The 15,637-nt window shown below is 57.3% G+C and overlaps 5 protein-coding genes across 5 annotated transcripts in view; 2 read left to right on the top strand and 3 right to left on the bottom strand.

Moving 5' to 3' along the window:
• VDBG_00160 (ATP-binding cassette sub-family B member 5) overlaps positions 1-2,679 on the bottom strand; it is a gene marked incomplete at both ends in the record, with an annotated part of 4,916 nt that extends 2,237 nt beyond the window's left edge. Inside the window, 9 exons of the mRNA XM_003008433.1 lie at positions 57-629; positions 691-945; positions 998-1,358; positions 1,408-1,485; positions 1,615-2,123; positions 2,172-2,226; positions 2,280-2,367; positions 2,418-2,523; positions 2,575-2,679. Of these exons, the coding sequence (XP_003008479.1) occupies positions 57-629; positions 691-945; positions 998-1,358; positions 1,408-1,485; positions 1,615-2,123; positions 2,172-2,226; positions 2,280-2,367; positions 2,418-2,523; positions 2,575-2,679 (2,130 nt within the window). The remainder of the gene's footprint in view (positions 1-56; positions 630-690; positions 946-997; positions 1,359-1,407; positions 1,486-1,614; positions 2,124-2,171; positions 2,227-2,279; positions 2,368-2,417; positions 2,524-2,574) is intronic.
• Positions 2,680-3,380: 701 nt separating this feature from the next.
• VDBG_00161 (conserved hypothetical protein) lies at positions 3,381-4,317 on the bottom strand (the record flags this gene model as incomplete). The annotated part of the gene is made up of 4 exons (XM_003008434.1): positions 3,381-3,565; positions 3,628-4,149; positions 4,200-4,218; positions 4,276-4,317. 4 exons carry the CDS (start codon positions 4,315-4,317, stop codon positions 3,381-3,383), a joined length of 768 nt encoding a protein of 255 aa, XP_003008480.1.
• A 1,963-nt stretch (positions 4,318-6,280) lies between these two features.
• VDBG_00162 (fatty acid synthase S-acetyltransferase) lies at positions 6,281-13,334 on the top strand (the record flags this gene model as incomplete). Its single annotated transcript, XM_003008435.1, has 4 exons — positions 6,281-7,004; positions 7,349-8,079; positions 8,237-12,112; positions 12,165-13,334. 4 exons carry the CDS (start codon positions 6,281-6,283, stop codon positions 13,332-13,334), a joined length of 6,501 nt encoding a protein of 2,166 aa, XP_003008481.1.
• A 421-nt stretch (positions 13,335-13,755) lies between these two features.
• Positions 13,756-14,184, top strand: VDBG_00163 (conserved hypothetical protein; the record flags this gene model as incomplete). The annotated part of the gene is made up of 2 exons (XM_003008436.1): positions 13,756-13,861; positions 13,946-14,184. The coding sequence occupies 2 exons, from the start codon at positions 13,756-13,758 to the stop codon at positions 14,182-14,184; spliced, it is 345 nt and encodes a 114-aa protein (XP_003008482.1).
• A 399-nt stretch (positions 14,185-14,583) lies between these two features.
• The window catches only part of VDBG_00164 (elongator complex protein), a gene marked incomplete at both ends in the record, with an annotated part of 2,694 nt that continues 1,640 nt past the window's right edge, over positions 14,584-15,637 (bottom strand). Inside the window, 2 exons of the mRNA XM_003008437.1 lie at positions 14,584-14,719; positions 14,796-15,610. Coding sequence (XP_003008483.1) covers positions 14,584-14,719; positions 14,796-15,610 — 951 coding nt within the window. The remainder of the gene's footprint in view (positions 14,720-14,795; positions 15,611-15,637) is intronic.

Here is a 15,637-nt window from a genome sequence, read left to right on the forward strand (position 1 = left end):
AAAGGTCGTAACAGGCGGCCGATTCTGCCTGTTCGCTGGTCCGGGCCTTTCATGACCCTCAGAAGTGACTCCTCAGCATCAAGCAGGTCGTCGTCAGAATCGTCATCGTGAAGTTCAAGACTGCGCCAACTATCCCGGCTCCTCCGCCTTGATCGCCTATCTTGACCGACTGCCTTCTCGTCGAAATCTTCTTGCATATCTGTGTCGTCAGTATAAGCCGACTTTTCCCCCATCCCTAAATCGTATGATGAGCTATCAAGGTCGTTTCGTGCACCATCCCCCATGTCCAGCTGCTGTGCTGTTGCAAGAGTGTGATATGCACCACCGACCTCTTTCATTAGGCTCTCGTGCGTTCCTTGCTGGACAACCTTGCCATGGCGCAGGAGCACGATATTATGCGCCTTCTTGATGGTGCCAAGACGATGTGCGATGACAATCGTCGTGCGTCCTCTGCAGGCCCGGTCGAGGGCCGCTTGGACAATTTGCTCGCTGCGCACATCGATGGCAGATGTTGCCTCGTCGAGGATGAGAATCTTGGGCTTCTTGATAATGGCGCGCGCGATAGCAAGGCGCTGGCGCTGGCCACCGCTGAGCTTGATGCCAGACTCGCCAACGGCTGTTTGGTAACCCTGGCGAAGTAAGCATCTCGATCAAGGGCACAAATACCCAAGAACAGACAAGGAAACGTACATCTGGCAGGCGGACAATGAACTCGTCGGCGAAAGCATCTCTGCACGCTTCCTCGACAAGCTTGGCCTTGACGTGGTGGGCTTCGCACTCCCACTCTGTGCCGATGAGGCCATGCTCGACATTCTTGTAAATGGTTGTATTAAACAGAGCATTGTCCTGCTGGACCAGACCAATCTGGTTGCGCCACCATTTAGGGTCGATGTCGCTGAGCTTGTGGCCGCCTACGGTGACGAGACCGTTGCGGAGCCAGAGAACCTTGCCTGTTAGCCATGAAGTGTACCAGGGGGAGGTTCAGATGGCAGCGTACTAGTTGGTTCGTGACGGGATCGCCGTTGAATTCATACCATCTTTCCAGGATGCCGACGATGGTGCTTTTTCCGGAGCCCGAGGGACCGACTATTGCCGTGACTTTGCCGGCTGGGAAGCAAAGGTTCAGGCCTTCCAGAATCTTGACGTCCGGACGAGTCGGATAGACAAAATTGACGTTTTCGAGGACAATGTCTCCGTCGGCTGAGATTTCAGGCGCCTTGAGTGTCCCGTACGTCGTCTTTGGGGCGTCAATGATTGTGTGAAAGATGGCGCCGGCTGACGCAGCTTGGGAGGCGGCAGAGAGAGGCGCCGTGATCTGACCGATAGATGAGGCCATAACCATGACGCATAGAAGTACGCTGGATGCATCAGCTGCTGGAATAGTTCTATGCAGTGACTAGGACGTACACAATCAAAGGCTCGGGGCTAGTAATAGCCATCATGGAGTACAGCATGAAGGCATACCAAAAGGCCAGGGCAAAAGTACTGAGCACCTGTTAGTCGGCCAACCCTCTCGGAGAGTATCTCTCAAGTGCAGGCATCGAGGGTCATACGCATATATGGCGAAGAAAACTGCCAAGTCAGCAGGCGTTGATACCGTCAGAAGCATCGAACTCACTCAGAGACTGTTGCGCCGCTACGATCCACGCCAGCCCAAAACCCTTATGCCTTGTCTCATCTACAAAGCTCGCATACCTTGCCATCATCTTGCCTTCCGCTCCACAAGCTGATAGCATCCTCCACGACGCGAATGCTTCGGTTGAAACGGACGCGGCTTGCACCTCAACTGCCTGCACTTCGCCCATGATGCGTACTACCGGCGGCGCGGAGAGCAGATAAACGATGGCAATGAAAACGAGACCCGTACTCGTGGCGAGGGTAAGCATCCAATTATAGGAGAGGGCAATGCAGAAGCCTGCGACCACGGTGGCGATGCTGGAGAAGAACTGGCCCATCTTTTCGGATATGCCGTTCTGGAGAATGCTGGCAGTCGTGGTGATGATGGCAGCTGTCTGACCAGGAGGGAGCATGTCAAGCATGGATATTGGAAGCGTAAATAGGGTCTGCAAGTAAGTCAAGCGTATGGCAGCTGAGATGCGGAGGCTCGTCATGCGGAAACCGAGCTAAGGAAGTATCAGTCTTGTTCGGAAGCTTTAAGAAGTGAAACGAACATTGGCGATGTAGGTCAGACCTAGTCTTGCGAAGAACAAGTACACCATGTACAAGCTAGGCGCGTCATCAGTCCAAATACCAGAAGCCTGCGTGAGAGGATGACTTACACGCCGACATTGACAGCATCGAGAAACTCCTGTGTCGTCTCGTCGGAGCCTTGTTTGAAGAAGCCAGTGAAGACACCGACAAGCTGGCCTATGTATGGTCAGGCATTGAAGGGATTTATAACAACGTGGTTTTCCTACCAAACAGAATATTCATCAAAGGCATCGTCAAGCCAGCGCCGACGGCAGCAGCCACCGACACGATGAGCAGCAGTCTGTCCCATGCCGTGGCATATGACAAGACTCTCTGAAGGCTGATCAGCAAACAAACAGGAAAACCATATGGCATGAAACACACAATAAAATTAAATATGGTGATCCAATGCTTGGGGTCAATCTTCGGCTTCGGCTGCGTATCCTCCGTCTCGTCCGCCGGTGCGACGCCGGCATCATTGTCAGCCATCGGAGCGGGCGCGGACTCTCTGTATCACAAACTCCGTAAAGACCGGGACATACAATGAGAACACCACCCGGGAAAATGGAAAAATGATTGAGAAAAGTGACAGGCACAATCGGATGAATGAGAGACCAGCCTCAACTCAGAAAAAAGTCATGAGCAATAGCAGACCGAAAATGTGTTTGAAGCAAGTATTAGATGCAGTGGTTCAGGCAGAACATGAGCGCAGAAGTTCCAGCCGCCGACTCAAGGTTCCATACAGCAAGAAAGATACCGGCTGCTTAGGGAGTGAGAAGGAGCCGAGCCCTGGGCCATTGTGGTTTTCCTTTTGATCGTTGTCGAAACGGCGGGTGAACCAGCGGCCTAGTGGCGTGGGCTCGAGCACAGAGACCACACGGATGTGGCCGGGAGCGCGGGGCACGCGAATGTTTGGGTGCTAGCTGAAATAACAAGTTTGAAACAAGATTGTTTGAACAGCGGTCCTGTGTGGAGGTCATCTTTGCGCGCTCTGCACGTTTTCCTTGCAATTGCAAGGTACAGTGGAACGGATGGCTGGCTACCTCATGCTGTGGGCACATCGCGGTATTGGGAAGATGCCAGCATCTGTTCTATTAAGTGTCGAAGCCAAAGGCCGCAGATGTTAACATCATGCCCTGGAGCAAATTCTAGGAACAGGTCAAAAACAAAGGGTATATGCTGCCAATCTACTACAAAACGCCTTCTTCCCTCATGGCGCAAATGGCCTCACGGACAACGTCCCCGAGCTCTCTGATTGTTCCTTTGTCACGAGGTAGCGTGTGGCCTTTGGCGTGGTCAAAAAGATACGCCGAGTCTGGGTCGCAGACATTGTAAAGCGCCATTGAGCCGTCCAGGTAGGGATCCAGGGATCCGACTGCGGTATAGTCAGTATTGCCAGGTTCGTTACCACTTATCCTTATCAAGAGACCGACTTACTGATATGTAATGTTCTCGACTCGATGCGCTCCTCAGTCTGGTCAGACAGCAAAACAGAGTAATTGGTAGGATCAACGGGCGGCCAGCCGGCGAAGAAGATACCGTATTTGAAGAGGGGCGTCGCGCCAGACTGCTGCTGCCGGCGCTGCTCGTGAAGCATCATCGTCGCAGCGACCGTCGCGCCTTCAGAATACCCAATGATGCCGTCAAAGGGACCCCTCTTGGCCACAATATCTGACAGGTATTTGATGGCCTGGTCGATGCTCTTGCCGGATGAAGCACCCTCCCTCATGAGCTCCCGCATGGTGTCTTCTGGTGTCTCGCAGTCGGGAAAGTCCCGGATGCGCGTTAGGACATCCTCGTCATCGGATATCTCAACGTCTTGATCGGGCTCTATGAAGCGGTAATAAGGCGGCTGGCCGAAATATTCCTCAAAGCCCTCGGGCGGCACTGCTATGCAAGGGCCGTGAACGAAATGGAAGGTGGCGGTGCCGTCGTCGGTCAGTTCTTTGAGAATGGGAGCTTGAAGTCTGTTAGCTGCTTTACATTCAGCCCACAATGTTGGAGCATACCCAGTTGGACTTGGAATTTCTAAGTCCGGTCAGCTAGATGATCTCATTTAGAATGGTTCGCAGACATCAAACTCACATCAGAACTGCCGTAGGCGCCAGGAAGACAGAGGAACTTCATGATTGTTGCCCTTGATACAACACTTTTGAGTTGGTTCGGCGCCGGAATACGTTAAGTACAGCCAAATCAAACGGCCTTCGAGAACGAACGATGTGGAAACATGAGATTGGATTAGAGAACAAGGTAAGGTAGGATTCGCTTCGGATGATGTACGTGATCGCCTCAAGGTCTGCCCAGCCGCTCAGACTCTTGAGAATCGAAAGCCTGGGGATGACATGACTCCCAAGAGACCCTGAGCCAAGTGCGCTACACAACCAGACACTGCCCCTTGCGCTTCGCAACTGCGTCGCGGTGATGATGCCCGCACAAGCGATGGCTCACACAACAAGAAGCAAGCCCCGCTTCATAGCAAAAGAGATCCGCAGAAGCTGAAACAATTGACAGCATGGTATCGTCAGTGTTTGAGATGGCCCTTGCTTGGCGTGGGGAATAGCTAGCAATCATGGTTCCATTGACGGCGCCTACCTACGATGGTACGTGAGCTGCCGCCCGCGATGCCGTGCCACCAATTGGTTTGGCCCCGTGCGCCTTGACGATCTGTGTTGAATGACCAGTGAGCTTGCCCATGAGCCCTCGCGGGTGAGGGGACCGAGCCCAGAAGCCGCAGTCTGTTCTCCGTCCGAACGTCAGGGGTGGTTTGTTGGTGTTGCACTGGTGCCGCTATTCTCCAGGCTTTTAGGCCTCGTCTGATCGGTAAACTCAGCCTTCCGAAGCGACCATGGCGCAATTCTGGTCTATTTTTGATAGAGGTGAAGTTTGCGAAACCACGTTGAAGAGGTTGGGTCACGAATGAAGAGGAAGACAATGGCATCCGTGACAGCGTCTCGGTATGCCCATACGAATATGTAGATGTAGATATTCGAGTACCTTCCTTACATCTCAAGAGAGAGCCAGGGGATCTGGGAGGGTTTTTGAATCTACCCAGATACGTGTTTGGAGATTTCCCTCCCCATCAAGGTCCTGACTATGGTCTAAGAAAGGACTGTAATGGGAATAGGTGATGCCACGTGCCTTTCTCGGCCCACCAGCTACCTACGCATCCAAGCATCAGATCTCTCTACCTCAAAGTGCGTTGTGCCATATTCAGGGGCGAGCCGACTCCACAATCCGGGGTCTTACCGATGGCGCACTGACTTCATCCTCACTTATCCTCTCGCAACCGGTGCTCAGTCCTCGCCCAGCCATCTCATTCTCGCCATTGAGTTGCTTTTGCATCCAGGGCCCTTGGAGCAATCAAGCCACCGCTGCTATCAGTGTTCATTGTATTTAATCGCGCAGAATGCTCAGTCGGGTTTTGCCCTGAGGGGCCAAGATCACAAGCCTAGCGAGGAAGCGCTCCAAGTGACCAGGTGCTTGCTAGCGGCTAACGTCAATTAGTCAGGTCACAATTGAAGTAGCTCGCGAGTCGTGGTGAGACGGCGAGCCCCCTGATATCTCAGGTTTCCCCGTGGCACTCGAGCTAAGGTAGGCGATTCGGATGCCGTGGCCCATGTTATCGCTAGCATCCACCCGTACTACCAGAAACGTGTTTGGAACCTCAAGGAGCTTCGGCTGACTTGGCGATCAGATCACTCAAACCCATGTCGATTCGGCTGCAGCTGATCTCATCCTAGCGTTGACCCTGTACCCTGTGCCATGCCCACCTTCCTCCGCTCCCGGGCGATCTCATGCGCCGGACTTATGCTCCCGCGGCATAGCATCTCTATAGCCAATCTGGAACCTTACTTACTCCAGGTCATATCAACCGGCCTCGCCCGTTTCCACCTAAGCAACAGAGAAGTCTCTGGTCGTTGTGTGTCTTGCCTTGTGCGTTGCTTTGCACCGAACTACTTCACTTCGTCTTTCTTTAACCTCCTCCTGGACGAGTGAGTTTGCCGTGACTTACACCATTTCCTAAACCACAAATCAAACATCCGCAGCAGCAGACTCGGGGATCTGTGATCTCCCCAATTAATAGTTCATCATGGCTCCTGGCATCTTGTCATACTCGTCCCGCGGCACATCGCCATCAGCCAGCGCGGGCGTCAGGACCCCGGCTACGCACTCTCACACATCCTCCGTCGACTCACTATCTGGCCTGGCCGTGGGCCCGTACGATGGCAGGCGCCTTGATGGCGTCCGTCCAGACGGCCCTGCGAGCAGGAGCAGCAGTAGCAGCGGCTTCAGCAGAGCCAGCACCGACGAGCACGCCGACCCTGACGCTCTCAGAAACGGAAGCGCCGGCCGTCGTCCGAACCAGGACCAGAGCAGCATGCCCATTGCCATTGTCGGCATGGCATGCCGCCTGCCCGGCAGCGTCGCCAGCCCTGCCGAGTTCTGGGAGCTGTGCTCGCGCGCCAGGACCGGCTTCACGCCGGTGCCCAAGGAGCGCTTCAACCACGACACGTTCTACCACCCTAATCCGGGCAAGACGGGGACGTACCACGCCTCTGGAGGCAACTTTCTGGACGTCGATCTTGCCGCGTTTGACGCCCCCTTCTTCGGGCTGACAGAAAAGGAAGCCATTTCAATGGATCCGCAACAGCGCCTGTTGCTCGAGTGCACCTTTGAGGCGCTCGAGAACGCTGGCATCCCCAAACACTCAATTGTCGGGGAGGATGTCGGCGTCTTCATTGGCGGCAACTTTGCCGAGTACGAGAGCCATTTGTTCCGCGACAGCGACACGATCCCCATGCACCAGGCCACAGGTGAGCCTCATCTCCTTTTTCTTCTCTGTATATTCCGTTAGAAGGCCTTGCGAGTACTGACATGCGACAGGCTGCGCACAAGCAATGCAAGCAAACAGGCTATCACACTTCTTCGATCTTCGAGGTCCTAGTTATACCGTCGACACAGCGTGCTCTTCCAGTCTCGTGGCGCTTCACCAGGCGTGTCAGAGCCTGCGAGCCGGAGAGTCTAATCAAGCCATCGTCGGTGGCTGCCATCTTAATATGCTACCCGAATTTTGGGTGTCCTTCTCATCATGCCGGTTAGTGTCTTACCTCCACTGTTGGAAGCAACTCAGACTGACGGCAACACAGCCTTCTATCAGACTCGGGTCGCTCAATAGCTTTCGATAACCGCGGAACCGGCTTCGGCCGCGGCGAGGGTTGCGGCATGATCGTGTTGAAGCCGCTCGACCAAGCTCTGAGGGACAATGACTCAATCCGTGCCGTCATCAGAGGCAGTGGCATCAATCAAGACGGCAAGACGCCCGGCATTACAATGCCCAACGGCTCAGCGCAGGAGAAACTCATGAGACAGGTCTACCGAAATGCAGGCCTCGACCCCTCCGACTGCGGCTACGTCGAGGCCCACGGGACGGGCACCAAAGTTGGCGACCCCCTCGAGGCCACGGCCATCCACAACGTGCTGGGCCAAGGAAGGACGGCGAAAGATCCGCTCTTCATCGGCTCCGTCAAATCGAACATTGGCCACCTGGAGGGTGCGTCTGGTATCGTTGCTGTCATCAAGGCGGCCATGATGCTGGAGAGGAACTTTCTCCTGCCGAACCACGACTTCAAGACGCCAAATGAGAAGATCCCCTGGAGCGAGTGGCACTTGAAGGTCCCCACCACACAACGACCCTTTCCGAGAAACAAGAAGTACATCAGTGTCAACAACTTTGGCTTCGGCGGCACCAACGCGCACGTCGTCCTCAGCAAGGCTCCCTTCCCCGCAAAGCGGTCGGAGAGCTGGCAGTCGACAAGGTCGGCGACCCCCGATGAGAAGGCTCGGAGCAAGAAGCTCTTTGTCCGTCTCCGCCAACGACCAAAAAACTCGGTTCGCCGCCCGTCATGAAGCAGATGGTCATCTATCTCGAGCAGAGGCCCCGAGATCTTTCCAAGCGGACCTCATGAAGAACGTTGCTTACACACTCGGATCTCGTCGATCTCTGCTGCCATGTCGCGTGGCCATCCCTGCCGCCGACTCCTTCGAGCTCATCGAGGCTCTCAATGGCGGCAAGCTCGTGCCCGGAAAAGAGAGTGAGCCCCTGAGGATGGGCTTTGTCTTCACTGGCCAGGGGGCGCAGTGGTACGGCATGGGTCGCGAGCTCTTCGAGCAGTATCCCATCTACGCTGCTGCCATTGCGCGGGCTGACGACTGCCTGCGAGCCTTCGGTGCCGACTGGAGCCTGGTCGAAGAGCTGAATAGAGATGCAAAGACGTCCAAGGTCTCTGAAGCGCATATCAGCCAGCCATCTTGCACGGCTGTCCAGCTCGCTCTGACCGATCTGCTGACGGCTTGGGGCATCCGTCCCACGGCTGTTGTCGGCCACTCGAGCGGCGAGATTGGTGCCGCATACGCTGCTGGTGTCATATCCTTTGAGGCGGCCATGTCTGTTGCGTACCACCGCGGCCGCATGATCCCAGTCCTGAAGCAGCGCTTCCCTGACCTCAAGGGCGCCATGATGGCCGTCGGCGGCACAAAGGAAGAGGTGCAGCCCATCATCGATGCCATTCCCAACATCAGGATCGCCTGCTTCAACAGCCCGTCCAGTCTTACCATTTCCGGCGACAGTGCTGGCCTGGACGACCTGTCCCAGGTCGTCGAGGCGAAACAAATGTTCAACCGTCGCCTGCAAGTGGATGTCGGATACCACTCCCACCACATGAACCTCGTCGCCAAGGAGTACCGTAGCGCTATCGAGACTCTCCCCACGCCGCAGAAGACCACTGTTCGCTTCCACTCTTCCCTGCATGGCGTCGAGATTGACGGCACCGAGTGCGAGTCCCATTACTGGGTCAATAACCTGACCTGTCCGGTCCGCTTCGCCGAAGCTTTCGAGACGATGCTGCAGCCCGTCGGCGACCACAAGACGGGCGTCAACATGATCCTCGAGCTGGGCCCTCACTCGGCCCTCCAGGGTCCCATCAAGCAGATTCTCAAGGAGATAGGCGGTCCCGCAGCCAAGGTCCCCTACGCCTCGGCCCTCGCCCGCAAGAAGGACGCCGTCGAGTCGGCCATGGACCTGGCCGCCACGCTCATCACAAAGGGAGCCATGCTGAACATGGACGCCATTAACTTCCCGCAGTCTGACGCCCTGTCCATGGCCAAGCCGCCCACGCTGCTGACGGATCTCCCGCGCTACGCGTGGAACCGCCAGACGCGGTACTGGCATGAGTCGCGCATGACGCGGATGCACAAGCACCGCGAGGGCGCGCGCAGCGATATCATCGGCGTCGAGGCTATCTACTCGAGCGACCTCGAGCCGACGTGGCGGAACATGGTGCACCTCGACGACTTGCCCTGGCTTCGGCACCACAAGGTGCAAGGCCTGACCATCTATCCGTTCTCCGGGTTCGTGGCCATGGCCCTCGAGGCAGCGGCGCAGTGGTCAAAGCGCAAGGAGATCGCCTTTGACAGGTTCGAGCTCAGGGGCGTCAACGTTGTCAAGCCCCTTGCTCTGTCTGACACGGCGGACGTCGAGATGACGATTAGCCTTCGCCCACAGCAAGAGACGTCGTCCGCATCTACGGAGGCGTGGTACGAGTTCCGCATCTGCTCGTGGAGCCAGGCGAGCGGATGGACGGAGAACTGCACCGGTCGCGTTGCCACGCAGCGTCATGCGAGCAACGATGTTGAGAGTGCTGAGCAGAAGGCGGCGTGGCGACGGGGAGCACAGGCTATTGTATCCTCTCTGAGTGATGCGGTTGCCATCAAGGAGGCAGCCATGTACGATTCGCTCGCTGAGCTCGGTGTTGGCTACGGGCCTGCCTTCCAGGGCGTCGCAGAGTGCAAGGCGTCTGATGTTTGCTCTGTTGGCAACATCATCTCGCCTGACGTCGCACAGGATATGCCGAACAACTACATGACGAGCATGGTCCTCCACCCTACATTCCTCGAATCTGCCATTGAGATGTACTGGCCTGTTCTCGGTGCTGGGAGAGAATCAATCAACACAGTCTACTTGCCTTCGTCTCTCAACAGGATGGTCGTCTCAGCGGACATCACAGCACTCACCAAAGATGCCGGGAGCAGCCTTCGTGCGTTCTGCGAGGCCAAGTTCCCTGCTGCTGCCTCAGAGCCCCAGCCTACACAAGTCTCGGTCCTAGCAGCATCGTCCGAAGACTCGCAGGACTTGATTCTCGAGATCGATGGCCTCACAGTGTCTCCACTGCTTGACGGAACGATCGAGGCAGACAGCAACCCCGCGCGCGAGCTGTGCTACAAAATTGAGTGGGAGTCCATTACGTCCTTTGAGGAGAAACCTCTTCTGAGCACTGCCGACATTGTCATTATCCATGGCGAGTCCAACTCGCAGCAGCTCATTGCCAACGGGCTCGCCATCGCCATTGCCAGCGTAACGGGCAAGCTTCCTGAGATGGGTGGCCTTGGCGAGGTCGCCACTGAGGGCAAGCTCTGTGTCGTCCTGACGGAGATTGACTCGCCATTCCTCGCCGCCCCCACCGAGTCGCAGTTTGCCTCTGTCCAGAAGATGCTGACGACAGTCCAAGGCGCCCTCTGGGTCGTCCGCGGCGCGTACGCCGGCTCCACGTCACCTGAGAGCAACATGATCCTCGGTCTTAGTAGGACGGTCCGCTCCGAGGCCGTGCTTCCCTTTGCGACGATGGATCTCGATGGCACGAGCCTCTTCAATGACAGCGAGGCCAGCTCAGCTATCATGAAAGTATTTGGCCTCGTGTTCGGCGTCAACGCTTTGTCGCTGAGCAGGGAGCTTGAGTTCATGGAGAGGCGGGGCGAATTTTTCACACCGAGGATCGTGCGCGACGAGGTCATGAATGAGCACGTCCATCGCGAGACAAACCCTGATGTCGTTGAGGCGCAGCCTTTCGGGCAGGGTGATCGGATGCTGAGGATGGACTTTTCTGTTACAGGTGACGTTTCGCACTTTGTCGACGACGAAGCCGGTCAGGCCCCCGTTGCGGACGATGAAGTCGAGTTCGAGGTCAAGGCCGTCGGTATTAATCTTCGAGACGCCGTGCTGGCCAAGAGCCATGTCCCCGATGCAGAGAGGCACGCCCCGGGCGTCGAGGCGTCGGGTGTCATTACAAGAATTGGCAGTGCCGTCACATCCTTCTGCGTCGGCGATGCCATTGCTGCGCTGACGTTCAACAGCTCTGCCTTTGCCACGCGTGCCCGTGCTTCTGCTTCAAGGGTCTTCAAGTTCCCTGAGACGCTGTCTTTCAAGGACGCCGCCAGCCTGCCCCTGGCCTACTGCACAGCTCACTATGCCCTCATCGACCAGGTCCGCCTTGAAGCTGGCCAGCGGGTTCTTGTCCACGCGGCTGGCAGTGGTATCGGACAAGCGGCGCTGCATCTCGCGCAAGTTATAGGCGCCGAGGTGTTTGTGACTGTCGGCTCGGCAGAGGAGAAGGCCCTCGTCATGGGCTCCTTTGACGTCTCAGAGGACCACATCTTTTACAGCCAGGACCTGTCCTTCGGGCCCGCTATTCGGCACGTCACCGCTAACGACGGCGTTGACGTTGTTCTCAACCTACTCCCGGGAGCGGAGAGCCTGAGAGAGAGTTGGGCGTGCCTCAGTCGGTTCGGCCATCTTGTCGATGTTGAACGTGGTGACGGCAACTCGGGCGCTCGCCTCAACCTTGGGCAGTCCAACAATAATGCCTGCTTTATGAGCGTGGATGTCTTCAACCTGGCCCAGTACCGGCCAAAGGTGGTGGAGAGACTTGTTGCAAGTGTGGCGAAGCTTGTTAGAGACGGCAAGGTGCGGTCTCTTGCGACATCTATGGACTATGGAATTTCAGCCGTCGATGCGGCGTTCAAGGCGCTCCAAAGCGGCCCAGTGTTTGGCAAGGTGGTTGTCGTTCCTCAGGCGGACGAGATGGTCATGGTGAGTTCTTCTTCTGCCTCAAAAACATCAGCACCATCGCTCACAGTTACAGGCCACGCAATCCAAAACCGTCGACGCTCTACTGCAGGCCCAGGCAACCTACGTACTAATCGGCGGCACAGGTGGTCTCGGGCGCAGCATGGCCCGGTGGATGGTCGCCCACGGTGCCCGCAACCTCGTCCTCCTGTCCCGTCGTGGGTCCATCACCGACAACGTCCGCGTCCTCATTGAGGAGGCCAGCGCTCGAGGCGCCAACATTGCAGTCCGCTCCTGCGATGTCGCCGACAAGGCGAGTGTTGATCGTCTCTTCACGTGCCAGCTCGACGGCCTACCTCCCGTCCGCGGCGTCATTCACGGTGCCATGGTCCTCAAAGACGTGCTCTTCGAAAAGATGACGTGGTCTGACTACTCAACCGTCATCAACTCCAAAGTACAGGGCGCATGGAACGTTCACGAGGCCCTGATGCGTCAGGACGCCAAGCTCGACTTCTTCATCGCCATATCCTCGGCCTCTGGCGCCGTCGGCAACCGCGGACAAGCGGCCTACGCTGCAGCCAACACATATCTCAACGCGCTCGTGCAGCACCGCTTGGCGCAGGGTCTGCCGGCGACATCTCTCGATCTGACCGCCGTCTCGGACGCGGGCTACCTCGCCGACAGCGGGGCCGAGCGCGCGGCCGAGGTGGCCAAGAATTTGGGATCGGACAGCATCTGTGAGGCGGAGGTACTGGCACTGATTAGCGCGGCCATATCTGGGAAGACGTCGGTGTGCAACGAGCACGTCGTGACGGGAATGCGCATCACGTCTACGGTGCAGCCCTTCTGGACGCCAGACGCCAAGTTCAAGACGATGCGGGTCGCGGCGGAGGAGCAGGCTGCCGCCGAGGCGGGTGCGGCTGGGTGTGCGGCGGTATCGCTGAATGCTTCCCTGAGAGCGGCACGCAGCGAGGCAGATGCCGAGGCTGTGGTGTGCGCTGGTCTCGTCGACAAGATTGCCGCCGTGCTCATGATGGAGCCGGAGGAGCTGGATGTCACACGTAGCTTGTCACACTACCCGCTCGACTCGCTTGTGGCCATTGAGATCCGAAACTTCATCACGAGGGAACTCGAGGCGAACATGCAGGTGCTGGAGCTGTTGAGCAGTGGCAGTATCCAGACATTGACGAGGACGGTCTGTAAGAAGAGCAAGTGTTGTGTTGGGTTGGAGTGGACTGAGAGTTAGAATTGTGGCGTTTTGGCGTTGACTCTATATCCTAGGCAGTAATGATTCGATAATCCATGCGATGCTTTACTTTCTTGAAATATGGGTTTGATGATGTGAAGTCCCGCTGCAAGTTGAACGCGTCGTCGTGGTCGTCGTCGACATGATGGAAAGTGCCTTTAGTTTCATGTATCTGATTAAACGATAATCGCGAACTAGACGGCTATGCAGTGTATGTACCTTGCCGAGTCCGGGCCCGCCGAAATCATGCGCGGGCGCGCCCGTGACATCCCCCTTTCATTTCCGCATCCTCAACTTCGTCACTCGTCCCTCAGTTGCAAAACTTCAGCCCGTCCCCACGATCTGCCCCTACCAGACACGGCCACTCCGTACCGATACACGCACCACCTACCCGACCGAGTCACCCGTCGCGATCGCCAACATGTCCATGATCACCGACTTCAGCCGCTGGCTGCACCTCAAGCAGTACCAGCTCGAGGTGACCTTCTGCGTCTACATCTTCACCCCCTGGGAGAAGTTCGCCTTTTGTACGCCTGCCTCCCCGGCGCTTCTGTCCTCGGAGCTTAGGACGCGAAAAAAAAAGAAGGCACACATTGCTAACACCCGTCCAGACACGATTTTCTTCCTCCTCAGCAGTCTCACCTTCATCGCGACGGTCCTCTACCTCCCGCAACACATCGCCTTCATTGTCGGCCGCGCCTGGTTCTACATGAACGGCGAGCACGTCGACGTCGTCGAGCTGACAAAGGAGGCCGTCGAAGGCGCGCTGCACCAGACGGTTGGCCTGGTGTCGACGACGGCGGCCGTGTTGGCAGGGGAGACGGCCGAGGCTGTGGTGCGGGAGCTTTGAATAGGAGGGCACCACGCGATGAGCGACTTGGAGCGTGTGACGAGGAAACTGGACGAAGAGTATACATATCAGCGGTGCACTTGGATTTCGCCCGACAATGAGGAGGCACCATACGCGCTGGGGCTGTACATGGCAACGGAAGCTCACGAGAGGGCGGCGGCATGGGATCTGGCGTTTTGTACCTTGCCCGACCGAGACCGCAGGTTCTCTCATCGGGTTCTGGCGTTTTTCCGGAAGTGGAGGGAGGAGGGCCTCCCGGATAGGAAGCCCTTCATGTTCGACGAGAGCATGCGGCTTATTCTTTTTTTGCATAATCATACCATCATAGACTTAATATCCGTCTGCCGTCTACCCGAGAACGGAGGCTTGCATCTACACGACGACTATTCGTTTTCCCCCTCATGCCGAAACCAGCCCCGGCAAGCGATAAATTCTCGTGGAGCTGTCTTCTCCAGCGACGGCCAGCTGATACTCCTGACTGTCATCGTCCGCGGGGCGCCAAGCGAGTTGGAGAACAGTCGTAGGGAGACAGAGGCTGGCAAATTGTTAGCATGTGATCTACGTGAGGCAGGATACAATAATGAAATAATGAGGGGAGGGTCCCAACATACTGCTCTGGCAACGGAGTGCTGCTGACCACCTGCAAACTCATCGCGTCCAGCGTGTGAATCGACATCTTGCCAGACTCGGTGCCCACCGCCAGCGCCAGGGCCCCGTCCGTAAGCGACCTCCCCAGAAAGTCTACGGCCGTGACGGGCTCGCCGCAGGCAACCTCCGCGGCCTGCACGAAAGCCGTCTTGCCATCGTCGTCCGTCTTCGCGCTCCAGACGCGCACCTTCTTGTCTCGTCCCGCCGTGGCGAACGCCGCCGGGCTCGCGGACGGCGCCCATGCCGCGTCGAGGATCATGCGGCTGTGGCCCTTGGGGTTCGCCTGCAGGAGCTGATACCGCGGGGCGCTCTCGCCCTCGCGTTCAAAGACGGCCCACTGCCGGTCGCGGCCGACGCTGAGGAGGTATCGGTCGTCGCGGGAGAAGCGCAGACGCGTCGCTGTCAGAGTGTGCGCGGCCAGCGGCGGCCTGACCTCGACCCACGTGTCCGTCTCGAAGATGCGGATGACGGCGTGGTTGAGGGAGCTCGCTCTGCAGGCGCTGGCGACGAGCTTGCCATCGTGAGACGTGGCGAGGCACGAGATCTCGTAGCCGTGACCGTAGAGCTTCTCGACCTCGGGCCACAGCGTGTGGCGGGAGAGGCTGTCCTCGAACGGGGGGTGATCAATGTCAAGGGCTGTGGTGCGAACGGCGGGGGCAACATCGACGTCGGCTTCGGCCTCGACATGGGCAGGCGGGTCGGCGGCGTCGATGGCCTTGTTGGACAGGCCGAGCACGGGCATGTCGGCAGCGTCAGCAACATCGTCGACGCCAGCGTCCTGATCGGAGCCAGATCCGTCCAGGTG

This window comes from Verticillium alfalfae, genomic scaffold (assembly GCF_000150825.1).
Source record: "Verticillium alfalfae VaMs.102 supercont1.1 genomic scaffold, whole genome shotgun sequence".
Taxonomy (NCBI): Eukaryota; Fungi; Ascomycota; class Sordariomycetes; order Glomerellales; family Plectosphaerellaceae; genus Verticillium; species Verticillium alfalfae.